The 23,602-nt window shown below is 50.5% G+C and overlaps 1 protein-coding gene across 3 annotated transcripts in view; it reads right to left on the bottom strand.

Annotated features, from left to right (window-relative positions):
* Nucleotides 1-1,173: 1,173 nt before the first annotated feature.
* LOC119465216 (venom metalloproteinase antarease-like TtrivMP_A) overlaps nt 1,174-23,602 on the bottom strand; it is a 90,317-nt gene continuing 67,888 nt past the window's right edge. For all 3 annotated transcript variants that reach the window (XM_049656577.1, XM_049656576.1, XM_049656575.1), the window contains exon 8: nt 1,174-1,318. In XM_049656577.1, the coding sequence (XP_049512534.1) occupies nt 1,190-1,318 (129 nt within the window). In that variant the 3' untranslated portion in view covers nt 1,174-1,189. The remainder of the gene's footprint in view (nt 1,319-23,602) is intronic.

Raw genomic sequence — 23,602 nt, 5'->3', positions numbered from 1 at the left:
GCGTGCCTCATAATCAGATCGTGGTTTTGGCTCGTAAAACCCCCTAATTTAATTAACTTAACTTTATATTATGCGAACTGGTGAAATGACCCACATCCTTGCACAATTCATAACAACGTTAACAGACTCGCGTGCTAGGCTAAGATACCGAAATTATCAAGCTTTCGTTTGACCCTCCATACTGGTTGTGAAACGGTCAATGGGGTTGCACTAACGCGATCACAAATAACATGAAACCAAGGAAATGTAGGGCTGCGCGATGTGCAGTAGTAGTTTGTCGTCTGAAATGTCACCTTACTCACCTGCTACTTTACGGTTCGCTTTTCCATCTTGGATTGCTGCAATATCTTGGCTGCAATTTAGGAGTAATTATCATTTTAGTAATTCTAACAAAGTGTTGCTCTATACAGTTTCGTGTATTTTTGCAAGAACGAGTAGTTTTAAGGCGAAAGCCTTAGGTGGCTCATTCCCGCGATAGGCTTGAAAAGAAAAAAAAACGTGTGGTGCCGTTCAGTGGTACAAAAATTTTCATCATGAGCAACGGCTCATACCCCCCTAAGGAAGCAAAAATGCAATGGATCATTCCTCTCGTAATGCAGAGGCTACAGGCACTCAGCAAAGTGAAGCGAACAGTGCACACATTCATTGGAATCACGCATACAATGTACAGAAACGCGATTCCAGTCGAGTGGTAAAAAAAAAAAAAACACGTGACCTTCTCAATGGCTTATACCCACGTAAGCAAGCAACAAATGGGATGGCTCTTACCGCCGTAAGGCAGAGGCTACAAGTGCTCGATCGGCAAAGTGAAGGGAACAGTCATACTTTCATTGAAATCTCCCGTAAACTACACAGAACGGCGTATACATTTCAATCCCCTACTGAGAGGATGTAACTTAAGGTGGACGATAAACGTCGCTGGCGCTAGTCTGACCCCGCTATACGAGTGCGCAACGCCGCAGCTAAGCGTGAAAAACGAGCCGAAGAAGCGCAACTGCGAAAGCAGCAACGCGACGATGCGAGACGGCGCGTTACCAAGTGGGCAGCAGGCTTTCGCCTTCACGACTTACAGGAGTGAAGCATGCTGCCGAATTTTTTTTCCATGTTAACAACGCCGTTTAGCTGACCACGTACAGCTATGCGTGATGATACCCTTTAAGGTTAACAGAAGTGTAAAAGTGGCGTTAGCTTACCCGGTGGAAAGGAAAATCAGGTCAGGGTTTCCCGGTATTTTGCCTTGCTTGGAATAATTTCTTATCCCACTTAATGTCTCGTCACCAGCAAGGTAACCTTGCTTATGGATAGCGAAAGAATCGTCCTATGTGAAAAGGCAAGGATAACATTGTGAAGTACAAATAAATGCAATTGGAAGTTTCTTTATTTGAGGGCATTTGACTTGCCACTTCTGTCACAGTGTTATTGATTCCGTTGGAACGGTGCAGTGCATGAGGGTTCTATGCAAATTGATTGTAGAATCTAAAACATACAACTACATTCTCAGGCTACGTACGAAAGGATTGATCATTTTGTTTGTGTTCACTGGGCTTGCCTTTGATTCGTACGAATCTGAGTACAATAGAAACCAGCTCCTCTTCAAGAATAAGCACACCACAAGCGTAAGATCCCTGCTGTCAGTGTCGAAATCACTAACCATGCCAGGAACAGGTTAGTCGTTCACTGTGTTATCATCCCCGCCAAATGGGTGTAATGAGTTCAATAGATTGGGCGGTGACGAAATGGGCGGTGACCGAAATCGTGGCGCAGAGAACGGAGACTACCCCAGTTTGGAGTCTGACAGACAAAAGCAAATGGAAATAGCAAAATCACAGTTTTTTTCCTGCAGTGAAATAATCCTTTGCTACTCATGGTATGTTTTATATTGCTTTATCGTCCACTAGGTTGCCAGAAAAGACGTGATTTGTCTACAGATTACATGACCTGTCCTTAAAATCGTTTTTTCATAATCTCTAATAAACACCCGTCTACACCAGCGTGATACCGAATCCGCACTGATACATCTCTATCTATTGATGTGACCCGCCATGTTGACTCGTTGTCATAGGGTTCTGCTAAGGATGGGGGTGGTATGCATGGCCTACGAAATCGGTGCCGCATGAATTCTGCGTACATGTTATGGAGTTCTATATCGTTAAAACCAACCCTAATACCTCTACTATGTTGTTGTTCATAATCGAATTGTGGCTTTTAGAAAGTAAATGAGTGCAGGCGCGTTATGTCACATTCACAATCCATGTAATAACGATCATCGCTCATAAACATTCACTAGGTTGCAGTAATGTTCGGTCATTAGTCGAGCCATACTGCACTTCCTGACTCTAGTCAGAAAGTCGGACATAGGATATATCATTGTGCTCGGTCGGCGCTTGGAAGGGGCGACACCAAATAATCCTAAGCACTGATGACTCACTGCTTCCTGTGGAATAGTAAGGCATTGGCCAGTTTTGGTCCACTGTCGGAAATTATCCATCGCCTATCCATAACAGCTTGAAGCACTCGAACCAGATAGAAGAATCTGCTTTGATTATATCAGATTCCCAGCCAGCCTGTGGCGTATTCCTAACCGGCACGATCCCTAATGCAGCCTGACGAAGTTTAGGAGCAAATTTAGACCATCGCCACGCAATGACATGGCGTCCAGCGCATACAGGGCTGGGGCCAACGAGAGACCGATCGATTAGCTCGCGGAATCAGCATCCGAGCACCGATCGCGACTCCCGATGAGCACCCCTCACCAACCATCACAGATCCACGCGACAAAACTATAGTCACCAGCATCTGGACTTTGATCATCATCATCATCCTATTTTTATGTTCACTGCAGGACGAAGGTTCCTCCCTGCAATCTCCAATTACACCTGTCTTGCGCTAGCTGATTCCAATTTCTACCTGCAAATTTCCTAATTTCATCACCCCACCTAGTCTACTTCCGTCCCCGACTGGCTTCCCTTCTCTTGGCAGCCATTCTGTAACTCTGATGTTCCACCGGTTATCTGTCCAACGCAATACATGTCCTGCCCAGCTCCATTTCCTTCTCCAAATGTCGACTAGAATATCGCTACGCCCGTTTGTTGCCTTATCCACAGTGCTCTCTTCCCGTCTCCTAACGTCACGCCTGACATTTCTCGTTCCATCGGTGTTTGCGCGGTCCTTAACTTGTTCTCGAGCTTCTTTGCTAACCTCCGATTTTCTGCCCCATTTGTCGGCACCAGTCGAATGCAATGATTGTACACTTTTCTTTTCAACGGCAGTGGTAAGCTCCGAGCCAGGATTGGGCAATGCCTGCCGTACGCACTCCAACCCCATATTAGCAGCGAAGCTGTTGAAGCTATCTGTAAAACCGTGCTCGTCGACCGAAAAAACATTGCTGAGTGATGAGTCACCTGGGTTTCCTAGCAACCACCTCGCGGAGCGGCGTGTGCTTCGCCTCCTCTTCGTGCCGTGCATTTGTTGCCTTGACATGGGATGTTAAGGAGAGGGAAAGGAGAGTATGCGCGTGGCGCGGGCAATGCTCGGGAGAGAAAAAAGAAAATGAGAGAGAGAGAGAGAGAAACTGTAGCAGCAGGAACGTGGCAACGCTCTGAGATGCTGCCGACGCCGCCCGCGTTTCCCCGTTTCCCTGCGTTCACGCTGAACGCGCGCGGTGTCCGTGGCTGCAGCAGGCGCCTCTGGCGCCGGCTCGGCAGGTTTCGACTAGCCACGCCCCGGCAAGTGTAGACGAGCAGCTCTGCCGTGATGTCACCGGGGAGATAAAGCTCGAAGCCGCCGCGCCGGCGGCAGAACTCTCGTTGACTCGGTGGCGAGTACATATTGCCTTGACATGGAATGACCAAAGAAGATCCGGACACCCGAAGAAGAAGCCACTCATCTTCAATAGTGTCGCGCGGCCGACCGAGAATCTGCGCTTCGGCGACGAGCCAATTCGGAATACCGTGCCTACCAGCACTTAACATTTCCTAGCAAAACATAGCAAAGCATAGTAGAACCTGGTAGAAGCTGGGTGGATCACCAGCTCCGCTGTTTACTCAAGCCTTGCACCGCTAGTGCAAGCTGCCCACGTTTTTTTAGGGGCGAAGTTCCTTAGGGTCGAGCCTTGTCCCTCGTCGCGTCGTCGTAGCCACGCTAGTACTCGCCGCTCCCGCTAGAGGCGCAGCTGTGCTCCCTTTCTCTTTCTCTCTCGTTCTCGACGGGCGCTCTCTCTCGCTCTCGTGCGTAGAAAGGGGCGCTGCAGTGCACAAGTGCACTGCAGCGAGAGCGCTGTATAAGCGCTGTGTATACTATATATATATATATATATATATAGTACGCCACGCTCCGGCTTCCGGAGAACGCTTCCGGAGTTTTGCCCGAATTATCCCCCGGCCGGTGCTTCGCCCACTCATCATCATTCACTTCTTGGATATGCGGTGTTTTTATTCTTATCTAAATTTCCTTCTCATGGTCTGGACCCCTTGTGAGTAATTGATCTAGATAAACGTACTCATTTACAGACACTAGAGCCTGACTGGCGATCGTCAATTCTTGTTCCCTTGCCAGGCTATAAACATTAGCTTTGTCTTCTGCATATTAATCTTCAACCCCACTGTTAGACTTTCTCGGTTAAGGTCCTCAATCATTTGCTGTAATTCCTCCCCATTGTTGCTGAATAGAACAATGTCATCTGCAAACCGAAGTTTGCTTATATGTTCGCCGTTTATCCTCACTCCTAAGCATTCCCTGTCTAAGAGCTTGAATGCTGCTTCTAAGCATGCAGTGAATACCATTGCAGAGATTGTGTCTCCTTGCCTGACCCCTTTCTTGATAGGTATATTTCTACTTTTCTTGTGGAGAACCAAGGTAGCTGTGGAATCCTTGTAGATGTTTGGCAAGAAAATCAAGTATGTGTCCTCTAATCCTTGATTATGCAATGCCTCTATTACTGCTGGTATCTCTACTCAATCAAATGCCTTCTCATAATCTATGAAAGCCATATAGAGAGGTTGATTGTACTCCGAAGATTTCTCCACTACTTAATTGATGACGTGGATATGATCCATTGTAGAATATCCCTGAATCCAGCCTGTTCTCTTGGTTGACTGAAGTCAAGTGTTGCCTTGATTCTATTTAAAATATCTTCGTGAATATTTCATGCAATACTGATTGCAAGCTAATGGGTCTATAATTCTTCAATTCTTTAACATCTCCCTTCTTATGGATTAGTATAATGTTGGCGTTCTTCCACCTCTCTGGTACACTAGAAGTCGTGAGGTGTTACGTAAAGGGGCCGCAAGCTTTTCAAGCATGATATCTCCTCAATCTTTGATTAAATCGACTGTTATTCAATCTTCTCCAGTAGCTTTTCTCCTGTTCATGTCTTTGAAGGCCCTTCTAACTTCATCGCTAGTTGTAGAAGGAGTGTCTGTACCTGTTCATCACTACTTCGAATGAAAGTAGCTTGGCTGCTCTGGAACTGTACAGGTCAGTATCAAATTCTTCCGCTGTTCTTATCATATGTCATCGAAGTTGCTGATGATATTACCCTTCTTATCATTCAGTGCATACATCATGCCTTGTCCTATGCGAAGTTTTTTTCTCACTGATTTCACGCTGCTACATATTTTACTAACACATACCCAAACTTATTTAGAAAAAAAAAACTCATACATCCCACACTATACAAGAACACCTGTCAGTGGTCTGGGGGGCAGCCCACTCTTCCCAACATCACGTGAGAATGTAAATCGCAGGTCGACGAAATCGATTTCCCCCAAATTGGAGCAAGAACCTAAAAAAAATTGGAGGACGCTTAAGCTTCGCCGTAAAGAGTGGAACACGATAGCATTCCAAGATCTCTTAATGCTTGCCCGGCTTCTCGGCAACTGCAGCTTTCTTTTTTATCCACCTGCGCCATACTTCGCATGCGGCTGCCGTGGAGGCTAGCGCCATCTGGATGGTTTTTTTTTGCAAGGAGAAAACCGCCGAGCGCCGCTGTATGAGTGGTAGAAATGCTGGAAGAGGGGCGTTATTAACAGCAAGCTGTTTAAGCCCGCCGTAATTTGTGGTGCGTAGCCGTGGTAGCCATGGCAACCCGGAGGAGGGGGAGGGGGAGACCGCGTGCATGCATGCGCACGCGGTCTCCTCCTCGCCAGCTCCCTGCCTTCCCGACCCCTGCCTCTCTTCTCTGCGGGGCTCGTTGAGGCAGGAGAGATAGATAGATAGATAAAGAACTTTATTGAGGTCCTGAAGGATTCCGCCCCTGTTTATAGGGGGAGGATCGCGGGCCGCTCCCACGTAGGGACGGGGAGGCCTAGCCTCACCGCCGCGTCGTGGGCCTTCTGGACAGCCTGGAGTTGTAGTAGTACCGGGCTCTTGATCATGGAATCAAATTCATCTTCAGAGAAGTCGTGATGCTTTCCCTGTAAAGAGGGGCACCTCCAGAGCATGTGTCTGAAATCACTGCGATCGTTACAGTCTGGACAATGTGCTGAAATGTTTGAGTAGTGACTGTAAATGGAGAGGCTGGGGTATGTCCCCGTCTGAAGCAAGCGAAGAGAGATTGCTTGTGGCCGAGACAACTTTTCGTGTGGGAGTGGGAAGGACCTACGCCCCATTTGATAGTGTTTCGTCACCTCCTTGAAAGTAGTCATAATGTCCCTAAAATGAAGGCTGGGGGCTGGTTCCTCCGCCTGAGCCGCGCAAGTCCCGGTGCGGCAAGTGAGACCTCGCGCCTGGGAGTGGGCTAGCTCGTTGACATTGGAAAGGCCCCTGACCCTCGAGCCAAGATGAGCAGGAAACCAAGTGATGGTGTGGTGTGTGAGTTCCTTGTGAGCTAGAGTTCTAAAAACTTCCTTGCAGACGGCCCCAGAAACGAAGGCTCTAGCAGCGGATCTAGAGTCAGTGTAAATATCAGTTCTTTGCGGATCAAGGAGAGCGAGTGCGATGGCCATCTGCTCTGCTTTGTGAGGAGAAGAGGTTCGAACCGATGCTGAGGATAGAATCCGACGCTTATTATCGGTGGATACTACTGCAAAGTGAGCGGAGGCTCCGTACTGGGCGGCATCGACAAAGCATGCAAGCGGAGAGTGGGCGTGAGCGTGGGCTAAAAGAGAGGAGGCTCGAACGACACGCCTGCCCACGTTGTATTGTGGGTGCATATTTCGTGGAAGGGGAGAGACCTTGATGCAAGATCTCATGCGATCAGATAGATGTGTGTTTTGCACTTCGAGCGTAAGGGGGTTGTGTCCCGTGTCAATCAGGATCTTTCTCCCTGCTGATGTAATTGAAAGCCTGGCAACCTGTGCCGTTTGCTGAGCCTCGATGACTTCTTCAAGCGTATTGTGGATTCCAACGTCCATCAGTTTCTCTGTACTCGTGCGCATCGGAAGACCTAGGACTCTCTTGATGCTTTTTCGAATGAGAGTGTTTGAATTTAATCCTCTCGTGGCGTTGCCACTTGTGCATGGATGCGACATAGTTTATGTGGCTCATCAAAAAGGCATGGAACAGTCTGAGGAGGTTGTCCTCCCGAAGACCACCCCGATTGTTGGAGATCCTAGCGATTTATCGGATGACCCCTTCCGCCTTGGACGTCAGACGGTCGATCGTACGGCCGTTCTGTCCGTTGGCTTCGATGATCATGCCCAGAACACGTATGAAATCCACCCTCGGGATTCGCTTCCCCGCAGCCGTGTGCAGCCTAATGTCGACGTCTGCCAGTGGTTTCCAGTTTTTGGGTTTAGGACCCCTTCTCGTAGGCCGATATAAAAGAAGTTCGGACTTTGACTGACGAGAGCTTGAGACCCATTTCCTTGATGTACACTTCAACACAGTCGACGGCCTCCTGAAGGGGCCTCCTCCACGCAGCCCTCCGATCCACCGACACTCCATATGGTAATATCGTCCGCGTAAAGGGAGTACTTGATGCCGTCCAGGCTCGAGAGCTCGGCAGCAAGCCCGCACATGGCAATGTTAAACAGCAGCGGGGAGACGACTGAGCCCTGAGGAGTGCCGAAGGAACCCAGATCGTAGGGCTCAGATTTGAGGTCCCCTAGCTTGATAGTGGCTCTTCTATCCCTAAGGAACGAGCTGGCGAACTTGTGAAAGTTGGTTCCTAGGTTGAGGCGAGAGATGGATTCGAGTATGTGGGAGTGTGAAACATTGTCAAAGGCCTTCTCTAGATCGAGGCCGAGAATGGCCCTAACGTCCTTTGTCTCTTGATCTATAATATTATGTTTCAACATTTTCATGACGTCCTGAGTCGATGGTGTGGTCTGAAGCCTATCACGTTGAAAGGGAAGAGGTTTGTTTCCTAAATGTGTTTCGATATGCGATCGTTGATGACGTGCTCGGCGACCTTGCCTATACAAGACGTGAGAGAAATCGGTCTCAAATTGTTAAGACTGGAACTCCGGCCTGGTTTGGGGATGAGAATGACTGACGCCATTTTCCAGTGCTCGGAGAAAACCCCCGACTCCCAAATACGATTGATTTCTTTGGTGAGGATGGTGACAGAATCGTCGTCTAGATTACGTAGCATCTGGTTCGTGATGCCGTCTGGGCCGGAGGCGGATTTCCCTTTAAGATTGGTTAACGCGTTCCGGACCTCTGCTTCCTGGAAGGGCTTGTCCATTTCGAGGGCTGGTGATCCCGTGTATTGCGGGTAGCCAGAAGGAGGTCGGGCTATAGCCAAGGGTAGGTATGTTCGGGCTAAAGACTCCATTATGTCCGCGTCTGATTTCGCTTTCCTTTCCGAGTGTAGTATTCTGTCTACCAGACGTGTCTGTGTGGATCTGGATTTGGTCTCCTGCAGCAGGTGTTTGAGAAGGTTCCATTTCCCCCCACTCTCATTTGGCCATCAACCGTGTTGCAAATTTCGTCCCAATGCTGTTTCTACAGCGTCTGACAGTGTACGGATATGCCCCGATTAAGACTCGCTATGCGCTTGCGTAGTCTGCGATTCAGGCGGTGTGCTTTCCACCTGGTAACGAGGGCGCTTTTTGCCTCCAGAAGATGGGCAAGCCTGCTATCCATTTTACTGACCTTAAGATCAGTCTTGATCGTTTTGGTGGCCGACTTGACGTCTTCGCCAAGCTGAGACATCCATTTGGCGAAATCCGGTGGGTCATTGCCTTCTTGTGTGTTCCTAGATCTGATCTTACGAAAGAGGTCCCAGTCTGTGAACTTGAAAGTTCTAGGGGGTTTGCCCTGAACTTGTAATGTTGTACTTAGAATATAGTGGTCGCTCCCCAAGTCCTCGGCCAAGTTAGACCACGAGACCTCTTCCGTGGTTGCAACAAAGGTGAGGTCTGGGGTGGTATCCCTAGAGCAAGAACTTCCAGTGCGGGTAGGAAACGCGGGGTCCGTTACCAGAGTGAGGTGTAGATCCGAGGCCGCTTGCCAGAGCTCGGCTCCTTTGGCAGTGGTGCGAGGGTAGCCCCAAGCGTGATGGGGTGCGTTGAAATCCACCGCTATCACTATGGGTGCGCCCGCATTGCTAGCGATCGTAATGGCTTTCGATAACAACGTGGTGAAGCGATGGTGCCTACCTTTTGGAGAGCTATATATGTGGAGTATGAAGATGCTGTTTCTTAGCTTGCTGCCTGGTATGATCTCTATCAGAGAGTGTTCAACCTTGCTGTGTCTCATGTGTAGATTGTGCGTGATTGAAGTGTACTGGTTAGACACCAACGTGCAGATACCTCTGCCATCTGGACTTTTCGTGATGTGGGGTGTGTAGCCCGACAGGCTCACCATTTCCGTCAGCGTCTCCTGTAGCATAACAACTTGTGGTCGGATTGATTGGGATTTGATGTACTGCTGTAGGGCTGCCCTTTTTGACTGGAAGCCTCAACAGTTCCATTGCCAAATTACGAAATTGTTATGGTGTCCCGCCATTGTTGGGTATCGCTGGAGGTTTCTCCTGCGAATTGCTACGGGATGGCAGCGTCTGTGTGATCGTCACCTTAGGATTTACTTTGACCGGAGTAGCCTCGGTTGAGTGTACAACTTTAACTTGGTCAGCTTCAATCTTTGTGACTCGGCTGTCCAATGCCGCTATCGACTGGACCACTGCCTTTAGTGCATTTTTGATATCGGCTAAGGTATCCTTGACCTCCGTTTTGAAATCTGCATCCTCGTCCTTGGCCGGGTTTGCTAGCACTCTCCTTTTTGTGGGTTTTGCCCCTGGCTGGACGTCCATAGGGACCTCATCGAGGATCGTAGCCGATGCGGCCACTGTACCGGGATGCGTGATAGGAGGAGACGGTGATGAAACCGGCTGGGATTTCCTTAAGTCGGCTATTTCAGCTCTAAGTTGCTCAACAATTGCTCTGAGGCTAGCATTTTCTCTCTGCATCTGTAGAAGAATGTCGGTATGTTGCTCTGAATGAGTGCCCCCCTTTACCTGTGGGTGTAGGCTCTTAACCTTGGATGCCCAGGTCTGGTGCTGATCTCCTTGCTGCATAGCGATGCGGACGGCAGGTACCCTGGAGCGGGAACGGCCCCTGGATCTCGAACGGCCTCTGGATCCCGAACGGTCCCCCGCTCCACCCCTGGAACGGGAGCGCCCTCGTGATGGCTGTAGCTGTTGGCTGACGTCAGGCGAGCGCCAGCTGCTGCTCGGGCCCGCAGCGGTATCACGTCCACTTGCGCCGGCTAGTAGCGGCGGGAAGTCTCCGCCGCCATCTGTGAAGTTTATGTCGTCGTCGATGTCTTACGCAAAGGCCGACGTATATTGCATCAGCCGCTCTCTTCTTCTTCTTCGGACTATTTAAGGCACTTGAAAACGTTGTTTACACATCTTGTCTGCCGTGGGATGTGGACCCCCGCACAACTTGCATTCCGGAGTGCAGACGTGACCTTCCGGAGGAGATTTAATACCGCAGCCTCTACAGACCGCCTCTTCTGGATTGGGACAAACACCGACTCGATGACCGAGCTTTCCACAGGCATAACAGACATCCGTCTGTCTGCGAAACAGGTTGCAACGCACCAAGCTTCTGCCACACATGATGTAATTTGGGACTTTTAGTCCGTCAAAGAGGACTATCACCGTGGTGGAATTCTTGATTCTCTTGACCTGTAGTGCAGTAGGGTTCCTTTGGTGCACGATAAGTGAATAAAGCTGTTCTTGACCAATGTCCAAGTCTATACCCCTGATGACCCCTTTGCATGTGTTGTCGGGGGCAGCTCGGTAGGCTCTAACTTCAAAAGTGGCCTTACCGATAGTAATAGTGTTGATCTTGGAGTATGCCCTGGCGTTCTCCTCCGCCGGGGTACTGATAACTGCGATGTTCTGCATCATGTTCGGGCAAACCACGTCTTCTGCGACGTCTTCTTCACTGAGCGCTGCAGCCACTGCGAGTGACTGGGCAAACTTGATTTGACTCACATTCCTCATGTCGAGGCCATTTCTAGGTCTCACGATGACTCGATGGTGGTCTCTTGGGAGGTGAGGAAGTCTCGAAGCAGCAATAAGGCGCCTCTTCAATGCAGTTCGGGAGCGATTAGACGACTCCGCGTTGCGGGGCATCGAGACGCTTGCCTGCGTCTCGTTCGTTGGGGTATGCGTCGTACGAAGTTTGCGTTTCGCGATGGCCACGGACCACCCGGAGATGATGATGATGATAAGTGGTTCTTGAGGGAAAGGGAAGGTTGGCGCTATCTTCTGAAGCCCTTGAGGGAGCACGGCTCAGCGCCATCCACCCGGAGTCTTGAAGATCATCGGGAGTGATATCCTCTCCATCGACGGAGATTTGCATAGACATCTTCTGCGTAGAGTGCGGGAAAACCCTTGCGGGAACGGCCGGCGGCCGCTCCGCCGATGGGTAGCTAGGCCTAGCGCGGTAGGCAAAAACGTCTTGAAAAAGAGGTCGAAAAGTCCACCCACCATGAAAAAATTGGTAGTGATGGAATCCATGTGACTTTATGCGTTGAGTGGCACAAACATTCGCTCACAAATAGCAAGAAACTGAACAGAAACATTCTCGAAAGCAGGAGCCGATATTTGCTCGGGCGGTCTAGTCGGCGTCCTTGCGCCAGCCAGGAGAAAAAAAAAGGCGAAAGCTTGCACTAGGCCGCGCAAAGCTCAAGACACAGCGATGGGCGATTTATATCGAGATCGGCCGCCAGGGGGCCGGAAGGTGCGGACGTGTGTCGCGTCGGCTCCGTCGAATGTCTGCTTTTGTGGCGGTAGAAGTCAATGGACACCTGATTTGGTGGTGGAATCGTGTTCCCGAAGTTTCGAGGAACCCGTGGATACAAGACTCCAGGGTGTGAGTGCATTTTTGAGGATTTTATCGTCGTTTTCGTGCTGACGCGTTGTGCGTTCCGCTAGGCCTTCTTTAAGCCTAGCGACGCCTACGGCCAGGAGGGCGGCCAGGGGGCCCCGTCGCCGGTCCACCACGGCCGTGGTGGTATCACGATGACGATGGAGATTACTGTGGAAGGTACTGACATCGAGCCGAATGAGATGGAAGAAAAAGGATGGGTCGTCAAACTCAAAAAGTGTGTCGAAAAGCGCCGAGGCTTGAAAGTTCCAGAAGGCGTCGGCAACGCCAAGACGGCGTCGCACAGCGGAGGTGGGGAGGAAGCCGGCTGCAAGGTGGCTGGAGCCGAAAACAGTGGCGGCGTTCGCTCGTACAAAGCAGTGGGAAGGAAGATAGCTGAACGATCTGTGGCATCGCGTCTCCCGAAGCTCCCGGACGACGGATGGAAAGTGATTATCAGACCAAAAGGGGGTCTAGCAGTGATCAAAAACACTTCACAACCGATACTCGGCGAAGCTGTGCGTCGTGCCGCGTCCCTTGAGTGGAAGAAGACAAAGTCTGATCTTCTCTTCGTGAACGACAAACAAGGTACGATTCTTTTCCATACCTTGAACTTTGAGTGTGCGGAGAAGGTCATGAGTATCAAAGCTATAAAGATCGAAGATAAGGACCATGAGGTGACCGCATATATGGTGGCACCTGAAAACTGTGGAAAAGGGGTCGTGCATGGAATGGACATACGCATGACCGAGGAGACGATAATGGAGGGTTTCGCCGGTCACGAACAGAACCCAGAGATTCTTGGGATCAGAAGAATGGGCCGATCTACCACGGTCGTCATCACCTTCGCGGAAGCAGAGGTGCCGCGTACGCTCGTGTGTTTCGGCATGATCATGAAGTGCTTCCTGTTCAAGAAACGCTACGAAGTGTGCTATCGGTGCAGCGAACTGGGCCACAGATCGGACGTTTGCAACAGTCCAGAAGCCAAGTGCCGCGGGTGTGGTATGTCATCACCGCCGGAGGACCACCAGTGTGTGCCAAAGTGTCGTTTGTGCGGCAAAGAACATTTGACTGGAGATAAGAAGTGTACGATGTTGTTTCGCACGCCATATATTGTCAAGAAACGACAGTGGGAGGCGAAGCTTGCAGCGGAACCAGAAGAAGAGAAAGCGCCGAAAACAGCGCTGCAGCAACAACAACAGGTGCGATGCAGCCGTCATGACGGTGCTCGAGACAGATCCAAGAGCACGCCGAGGGACCGCTCGGCATCGTTCCCCAGGCTTACACCGTCGACGCGAGAAGAGGCTTCTTCTCGTCCCGAGCAACAGTCCAAGAGCCACCAGAAGCCAAAAGAGTGCCAGAAGAGTGCGCCACCGAACTCACAGGTGGGTTGGGTGGACAAGGGCTCTCAGGATTCCGCAATGGTGAAGGCTCTCAAAGAACAGAACAGGCTCATGCAGGAACAGATAAGAACCATGCAGGTACAATACAACAACATGCAGGAGCAAAACAGAGAGCTCCGAGAGCAGATAACTTTGCTAAATAAGCGCATAGATGAGGGAGCGCAGAAGGGCGAGAAAGAGGTATCACAATCGGTGTCGGAAACACCACGTGCAGATCCTCCTCCTAAAAAGAAGCGGGTGAAGGATGTAGAAACTGTAAACAACTACGAGCAACGTTTCGATAAAATTGAACAAGACATGAAGCTGCTTCATGGTATGATTCAGCAGATGAATGAGCAAATGCGGGCTGAGGTCGCGAACAGAGACAGGCAATGGCAATGGCTATGCCAAGAAATTCAGAAGTTTAAAGATGGCCCAGCACCGTAACACGATCTGGCAGTGGAACTGTAGGGGTTTCTCGCGCAAACGAGCCGTTCTTCAGTCGTTCCTGACCAACGGGGATAAGCCGGAAGTCATAGCGTTACAGGAATGTGGAAAGAACGCGAAGCTTGCTAGCTACAAATCGTATGTGGGACGATGGGACAATACTCAGGTTGTCACTCTGGTCAAACGCAATGTCACAGTGTTGCAGCACGAGACGGGGTCGATGCAGATGGATCATGTACTGATCGAGCTAGTCCCTCGTAAGCGGAAGGATAAAAATCTTTTTATATTAAACGTATACAGCTCTCCTAGGCAAAGGCGTAACTGTGGTTTTGACGATCTCTTCGCCAAAGTCAGGATGATCGCGAAGGGCAGACCCCTACTCGCAGTGGGTGACTTCAACGCTCATCACCCCGCGTGGGGATACAGGTTTGCGCAGGTTAAAGGGAAGGATTTATGGAATAGCATACAACAGAACGGTCTGACTCTTTTGACGGATCCCTTGAGGCCAACTAGACAGGGTAACAGTGTCTCGCAAGACACCACGCCGCACCTCACTCTGGTTGGAGGCAGGATCTCGGCTACGTGGTGCAACACGGGTGAAAATCTGGGTAGTGACCACAGAATAATTGAGATAGTCATAGAGGACGGTCCTTCAGTAGCTCACACGAAGAAGCTAGAAACTGTGAATTGGCATGCTTTCAGGCAGAGTCGCTCCGGCCAGGATGGCATAGAAGACATAGATGAATGGAGCAGGGGAGTTATTCAATCGGTCCAAGATGCAACTGAGGAAATCGAGGTGGATGAGAACCAGGAACGGGTTGACAGACACATGGTAAACCTGTGGCGCAAAAAGCACGAGCTCAACTTGAGGCTCGAGCAGAAAAGAGGCGATAGAAATCTCCGCAGGCAGTTGGCTGCGTTGAATAAGGAGATAGAAGAATACGCTTTGACCCTCACCAAGCAGAACTGGAGCAGCATTTGTGAGCAAATGGACCACAAAATTGGTAGTGCAAGGACCTGGCATCTGCTGCGGCACTTGCTAGACCCGGACAAATCCAAGCTAGAGGCTAGGCAGCAGCTACAAAAGCTCGTTTACAAATATGAAGGAACGACCGATGAGCTCATCGCTGAGGTCAGGGATAGATATCTCAGCTGTGCGGGGTCTGGGTCCCTGCCCGAGTATTCGGGTTTAGGGAACCCAGATCTTGACAGCCCGATCACGGTAGGTGAGGTCAGGGCCGAGATAAACCGTCTGAGGACGAAGACGGCTGCAGGGCCGGATAGGATAAATAATAAGATGCTCAGAAATCTGGACGATGTGTCGGTCAGAAATCTGACAGCGTACATGCAGGACTGTTGGGACAGAGGGCAGCTTCCGCCGGCGTGGAAGGATGCCAACCTCGTCTTCATTCCAAAGCCTGGAAAGAAACCTAGTTTTGAACATCTAAGGCCCATTTCACTTACTTCGTGCGTGGGCAAATTAATGGAACATGTTATTCAGAGCAGGCTGAATAGGTTTCTGGAAGATCAGGGACTGTACCCCGACACCATGATTGGTTTTAGGTCTCATCTATCGGCATGCGACATCATGCTCCAGCTCAAAGAACAGGTGATAGACAACAAAACAGTAGACACCAGGGTAGTCGTAGGATTAGATGTTTCTAAAGCATTCGATAATGCGAAGCATTCGGCCATATTGGAAAGTCTCGGAGCTCTCAATGTGGGCACGAAGACTTACAATTATGTAAAGGATTTTCTTACGAATAGAACGGCAACGATCAGCTTGGGAGGGCAGTCATTGGAAGGTATTAAACTGGGAAGCAAGGGTACGCCGCAGGGATCAGTTCTGTCGCCCACCTTGTTTAACGTCGTGATGATGGGTCTCCCCGGGAAGCTGGCAAGCATAGAAGGACTGAACCATACGCTATACGCGGACGATCTGACGCTATGGATGAATAGAGGCAGTGACGGGCACATCGAAGAGACGCTGCAGAGGGCAATCAAAGCTATCGAGGAATATCTGGAGCCGATTGGCCTCAGGTGCTCGGCGGAGAAGTCGGAGGTCCTTTTCCTAACATCACAGACGCGGCGACGGGGAAAGGGACAGGACCCGGGGCACGGCATCGAGCTCAGGGTAAACGGTAACATTATTCGCACAGTCGACAGTATCAGGGTCTTGGGTTTGCGGATTCAAGCAAACGGCAAAAACGCCGAGACGATCCAACGACTGGAAGCGAGTACCAGCCAGACGTGCCGATTACTCAAGCGAATAGCGAACAAACACGCGGGTATGAAGGAAGCGAACCTCCTAAGGTTAGTGCAATCGTTCGTAATTAGCAGGGTCGTATACGTAGCCCCCTACCTGAAATTCACCAAAGCAGAGAAGGACAAGGTCGAGATCATTATTAGGAAGGGGATCAAGACGGCTCTCGGTCTTCCCCCGAACACATCAACGAACAAAATCTTAAGTTTAGGGGTGTCCAACACCCTAGACGAGCTCCTTGAAGCGGCGACAGTATCGCAATATCAGAGACTGCTACGCACTCAGACTGGTAGAAGGATCCTGGAGCGGCTGGGGTTCGAGCCCCAGGCATGTTCCAAGCAGACAGGCAAAGTCCCACCGCGAGTCAGGGACAAGCTGAAAATACTCCCGTTGCCCAAGAATATGCACCCGGTGCATCACGAGAGCAGGCGAAGAGACAGAGCTGAGGCGCTGCAGAAAAGGCTGGAAGGCAGGCAGGATGTGATATACACGGACGCGGCTGAATACAAGCAAGGCAAAGTATACGCAGCCGTAATTACACGCGAAAACGGAGGCCCTATCTCGTGCTGCAGCGTCAGACATTTAGGAGCAACGGAGGCGGAAGAAGTCGCCATTGCGCTGGCTTTGACTCAAAAGAATGTGAGAGTTATTGTTAGTGATTCCAAATCTGCAATCAGAAATTTTGATGCGGGCAGGATTTCCGCCGCAGCTGTACACATATTAGCCGTCGGACAGCCCCCGGCGGAGCAGGTTTCGCTAATCTGGACACCGGCTCATCAGGGTTTGCGAGGGAACGAGAAGGCGCACGCGCTGGCCCGAGGTCTCACTTTCCGGGATTCCAGCGCTGTCTCGACAACACCCCCAAGCGAGGAACCCCTACAGACCGCTGACGATCTGAGCACTTTTCAAGAAATTCTTAACCATTATAAGCTGGGGCGTAAGACTTACCCGAGAGCGGATAAGAACCTTACCAAAAGCGAGGAAGTTATGTGGAGGAAACTGCAAACAGGGGTATTTCCGAACCCACAACTGTTGAGCAAATGGCATCCCTCAGTGTATAGCCCTCGGTGTACGCATTGTAATGGTATAGCGGACTTAGTCCACATGGTTTGGACCTGTCCTAAGTTTGATGAGCCAGATAGATGCAGAGAATCCTGGGAGTCCTTGCTACTCAACGAAGGAGAAAATGCACACCGGCAAGTCATCGGTCTCGCCCTGACCGCCGCCGCGTCCCAAGGGATCCCGGTCGACGGTTAGGGAGGATGAGTGTGGGTTTAGGCTGAATCCTCTACCCCGTCATCTAGTTGACGGGTGCAAATAAAGTCTCTTCTCTCTCTCTCTCTCTTGATATCGAGCGGCTATCCTCCAACGCGTTTGGCGTCGCCAAGCAGCAGCGTTCTTGGCACTGTGCCAACCTTGGTTAGCCTGCCTGCGTTCGGGGCATGCCAGGAACGATGTCGCTCGTAAGCGCCGACGCGTCCAACGCTAGTCACGCGAAATGTCGCCAACGCGCTCGGCGTCGACAAGCGACAGAGTTCTTGGCACTCTACCAAACTTGATTAGCCAGCCTGCGTTCGTGGCATGCCAGGAGCGCTGTCGCTCGTAGGCGCCCACGCATCCAGCGCTAGTCACGCGAAATGTCCCGAAAGGGAAGGCGCCTCCAAAAATGATGGCTCGAGAAAAGCTTCCTACATGCGTAGTTAAGTTAAACCATGTTAAGACCTAGCAGGCAAACAAGTTCATACCTAGCAGTAGCAGCCAGTAAGCTTCGCTGTGCCTAAGCTTTGCGCAACCGAGTGCAAACTTGCGTGATGTTTTTGTTTATTTATTCATTTATTTATTAGTAATATCTACGTCGACCGAAGGCATTGTTGTAGGGTCGTCTAAAAAAAGAGAAGCAGGCACAAACATGGGCAACCAGGGTCAACCGCACTGAAAGCTATCTATATATAAACGCTTTTGAAGAAAGAGAAAAAGCGCCAAAAGAAAAGAGAAAAAACATCGACGTAATAGAATAGAACGAAGACAAAGTGCTGTCAAAAGGAACATGTGGCCTAACTAACAGACTTAATTGCGATAATGAAACAAGGCATCCAAAATATATCCGCAGGGAGCTCATTCCAAGCACTTATAGTATGGGTAAAGAATGAGTACTTGAATACAACAAGGGGACATTTCCAGTCCACAATTTCTTTTGTTTGGCCCCACCTTGCTGATACATAAAAGGGTTGCTCAATATAACTACCTTTATCTATTTATTCCTGTTTGCTTATTATCAAGGCTGAAGAGAAGCTTAAGCCTTTGTAAACTTCGACGAGACTGTAATTGTTTTCAGCCTACTTGGTATGTAATCTGCGAGCTTCTTATGGTGAAGTCCTAATTGCCGGTCAGAAACCTCGCAGCCTGTTTCTGTACCCTTTCTAATTTATCTTTTAATACGGCTGTAAAAGGGTCCTATGCAACACAAGCGTATTCAAGAACTGGCCTAATGTTCGCTAAATACAAGGTTTCCCTCAACTGTTTCCGCGCATGTTTGAAATTTCTTTGGAAAAAGTGCAGCAACTTGATGTGAAGCCTTGGCAGCAATTTTATCAATGTGACATCTCCAGTATAACGTGAAAATGAGTGTAATACCGAGGTATTAGACATGATAAGTCGCTTTGAAGGTATGATATCTATGGACATAAGAACTGTGTATCCGTTTTTTCTTATTGGTAAATCTAAGATGAAACATTTCACTACCTTTTTGTTCATGTGCGAGTCGTCGCACCAAGACCAAACATTTTAGAGGTTGGACTGTAATACAGCAATGTCATTAAGTTTCCGCATAACAGCATTACCTTTTCTCGTAGATTCAAATTACAATCCGACGCTATCAATCTTGTACGTTGTGGTTAAGTCGTACTTTACGATTTTTCTGACGTATTTTACTTTGAGAAATACAATTAGTTCACTAATGTCTCTGCGCCATGCCGAGGTAGAGCACTGCACGGGCTCGGGCATACCCGAAAGCCCGAAAGTTTTTACATGGGCTTGGGCCGGGCTCGGGCACGGCATGTGCTTTTTGACCCGGACCTGGGCCGGGCTCGGGTATTTTGACGCGAGCCCGGGCCGGGTTCGGACTTTCTGGTGATGTGCATGTACCGTGCAGCGAGTTATCCTCGCGCGTCTCGACTCTGAAAAACCTGTTGCCCCGGCTGGAAGCTAGCAGTGCTACTCCTGTGTACTTCCCTTTTCTTCCCCCGGCGTATTTTGCGCTGTATGAACAGAATGTAAAAGTGCAGGAAGACCGACGTCGCCTCAACCCAAAGGATGCCATTGTATTCCTTACCTAAATCAATGTGATTAATGCTTTCAGCACGGTGTAAGCGCGCTCGCGACTTGCTGATTCTTTAAAGGCGAATTGGTAAAACGATGACTGGTAAAATAATTCGCCACGCGGCTGAAATATGGCACTGCGTCCATCCATAATTGCACGCATGTTCTCAACCGGTCGCCTAGCAGCAGCGCATTACGCTGCACTATGGACGAACGAGCAGCTTTCTTACGCCATTACTCCATCCATGCGCTGCGCTCACGACCAGACGTGGCTGCGCTTCGGCTAGAGTGTACTAGAATACGGTTGAGTGGGACGAGCGGCTGGGGCGGCGCAAGCTTTGCAGTGAGGCGCCCGACGTGGAAAAATACTGTGGCGGCGCTGCGATAGAAGTGGATTGGGCCGCATCAAGGTCGCGCCGTTGGAAATTGCTGGCGATAATGCTCGGCAAGGTCATTCGTATTACTTTGCGCGCTGGTATTTGCGTTCACAGCGCTCAAATGGTGTTCATAATTGCATATGACATGTATTTATGCCTTAAGAATAAATGACTTTCATTCTCTTCTTTATTTCATTTTTTTAATGCCACTCGGTGGTATTTTTCAGTCTCGGGCCGGGCTCGGGCCTTAGATAAAGGGGTGGCGGGCCGGGCCGGGTGGGTAACGTAGATTATTTCCGGGCCCGGGCCAGGCCCGCGTGTTGCCATAAAACCTTTAGTCGGGCTCGGGCGGGCAGCCCAACGTAAAAACGGGCCCGAGCCGGGCCCGGGCTGAAAAAATCGGCCCGTGCTGTGCGCTATTCCGAGGGCTTGGGTGGTCGGGGTGGTTCGGGATGATTTTCTCCGCCACGGATACCGACGCTTACGCCAAAACCGACGCCGGCGCCGGATTTTCTGCGACATGGCGCCTTTAACGCTATCGCGTTAAAAAACAGGCCTTGCTTGGCTTGGCTTGCTTGCGAGTAAGCCAACTGGCTCTCCTCGGCCAACCCTGCGAGCCGCTGTAGCCAGTGGAGCCCTCTACAACGGGCCAACTAAGCCTTTTAACCCCACCTTTGAATAAAGCTTATCGACCCATCCATTTCAGCCATTGTTTTAAGTGTCGACCAACGCTGTTTTTACTTTTATTGCGATAGCAATTAGATGGACACTCCAAGCGCATATTTGCCGTCTTCGTCGTCGCCGCCATGAGGTTCCGTATGAAGGCCAACGGCGATAAAATCGCCACGCACCGTGTGTGCGAGTGCCATCTTGTGAGGGTGAGCCGGCAACCGCAGACTTATCTCGCGCACTGTATGCGAGAGAGGCAGGTGGCCGGAAGCGCGCGTGCCTTTTGTTCACGCCCGATTAGACGGGGGGGGGGGGGGGGGGGGAGGAGGCGTTCTGCTCTTGCGGCTCAGGGAGCTGCCGGGCGCGGCGCCTATCTTGACAGTGATGTGCGATGTGGCCTAAGTGTGCGCCCTCGGAACCTCATGTTTAAAGCAATCTGCGAAGGGACAAAAGTTCATTCGCCGAGTGTCGGTAGCTTCGTATGCGCTGCGCTTTCGACGTTTAGTTCGCGTCGAAGCGAGAGCCAGCGCGAAGGTCAATTTGCTCGCTACCACTGGCGCGCTTTATCACTCCAGCCGTTCTGACGAGGTACCGCGGTCATCGAGCCCGATGTGTTCATGTTTACCTGTGCGCGCGGGACACCGCGCTTTTTATTGCGATATCAATTATATCGACACTTCAACCGGATTTCTGCCGTCGCCGTCGCCGTGAGGTTCCGTATAGATTCCAAGGGCGATAAAATCGTCGCCGCGCGCCGTATGCGCGAGCGAAAGCGCGCCGGGGACGCGCGCGCTATCATGGAGAGCGAACGCACGGCCGAAAGCAAATGCGACCGGCGCGCGAAAGGCCGTGGGGGTATGGGAGGGAGGGAGGCGGGACGACGCTGTGCTCCGGCACCAAAGGCGTATCTTGCAATCGGGCGTAAGGGGAACTTGCCACTCAATCTCCCATGCGAAAGCAAGAAAGCGGGAAGGCAGCGCGGGAGGGAGGGGGGGGGCGCAGCTTCTACTCTGCCAACAACTCCGTTCGTTCTTTGCCCGGCTGTGGCCGTCGCTCGCACGGTCTCTTATCTCCACAAGGCTCTGACCTTTGTATGCGCTGTGCATCCGCCGCTCAGTTTCCTTTGAAGTGATAGACTGCACGAACCTTGCCCGCTGCGGCGGCTACTATTGCTGCCAGCGTTTTGACAGTCGTCTGCGTTCATTCAGTGTGATCTATTTATGTTTGCTTGTGCGCGCTGACACCACGCTTGTTAATTCAGTTAGTAAGCGGATGTGTCCAAGTTTATGCAGCCGATAAAACTACTATCCCTACTCCGAATAGCTCTCTACTAATTTGCTATCGCAATTGATGCTTCGCCTTTCGGGCGAAACTGCGACTTTTTTGTTAGTAAGCGAATATTTAGAAATTGACACGGCCGATAAAACTACTATCCTTATTTCGTATAGCCGTCTATTAATTTGCTATCGCAATCGAGGCTTTACCTTTCGGGCGAAACTGCGACTTTTTTGGCAATATTCATGCCTTGAGGTCCCAGGCAAATAATTCTAAAGTTGTGGCATAATGGCCGTTTAGCGTAAAACTTCCCCAATTGTGATTTTATTCCAAACTTCTGACATAACATTTACGTAACCATCGAGGAAAGCATGGGGTGGTGACATGCAGCGTCGTTTGACCACGGGCATTCTTATCTAACTGGCTGACCAGAGGCGAGGAGCACGCAGAAGTGGAGTAGCTTTCGGCGGGTCCGAGCTAGCTCAGTGAAAGTAAACGATCGGATGAGGAGGGCGGTGCCGACGTCTGCGATTGGTCCATTTCCCCCTTTTTTTACATGCGGTGGCTGGTGGAAAATTGTGGCGGCGTGCAACGGGAGGTGTAAAATGCTGCTAAAACGGATCCCCAGCGAAGCAGAGTTGACACGTCATAACAGATGGGGAGTTTTCGTGGCTTTCATGACCTCTCGTGACAGACAGGTAATGTGCAGGTGACCTAAAAAGTTTCGCCAATCGTGTAGGCTTAGCGGAAGTATATATATTGCGAGACAGCTGTTCAATCTCGACGGTTTATTATGCCGGCCACGCGCTGAAGCGAATGACGCTGGCCATGATGATGAGTATATACAGATGAAGAAGATGAAGGGCTAATATAATGCTCACACAATTACCCCCGCGCATGGAAGCGGCCAACCTGGCCGCTGGCTATAGCGGCGAACGCCGTATGAAAGGCTTCAAACGTGAAACATGCACAATCTCTGTGGTACGGCAGCGGCCGTCCAAAGGCGTAACAACGGGCGCGACACGATAGTTAACTGGCGAAGTCTGTTCCTGAACTGTGTAAGGCCCGAGAAAACGGGACTGAAATTTCTCGCATAAACCAGGAACGCGAACTTGAGTCCACAGCAACACTTCGTCTTCAGGCTGGAAGGAAACGACACGGTGGGATGCATCATAGCGAGTTTTGCGGTCTTGTTGACTGGCGTCGGTGTTGAGGCGGGCGTGTTGGCGACACTGGGTAATTCGCGAAACAAATTGCTCACACGTTGATGTGGACGATGGCACGGGGACGTCAAAGAAAGAGACGTCGAGGACAGTGATTGGTTGACGACCATACACAAGGAAAAAGGGCGAGTACCCCGTTGTGCGTTGGACGGCCGTGTTGTAAGCGAAGGTGACGAATGGGAGAATAACATCCCAATTGGTGTGATCAGGGTTGATGTACATTGAAATCATGTCGGACAGCGTACGATGAAAGCGCTCTGTGAGGCCATTAGTTTGAGGGTGGTAGCTGGAAGTCGTTTTATGGATGGTATTGGACGCACGGAGAACATCGTCGAGAAGTTTAGACAGAAAGGACCCAGCACCTCCACCACTTGCGAGACCGCTG

The sequence above is a fragment of the Dermacentor silvarum genome, chromosome 9 (genome assembly GCF_013339745.2).
Source record: "Dermacentor silvarum isolate Dsil-2018 chromosome 9, BIME_Dsil_1.4, whole genome shotgun sequence".
Taxonomy (NCBI): Eukaryota; Metazoa; Arthropoda; class Arachnida; order Ixodida; family Ixodidae; genus Dermacentor; species Dermacentor silvarum.
This window is presented reverse-complemented; position numbering and strand designations above follow the sequence as displayed.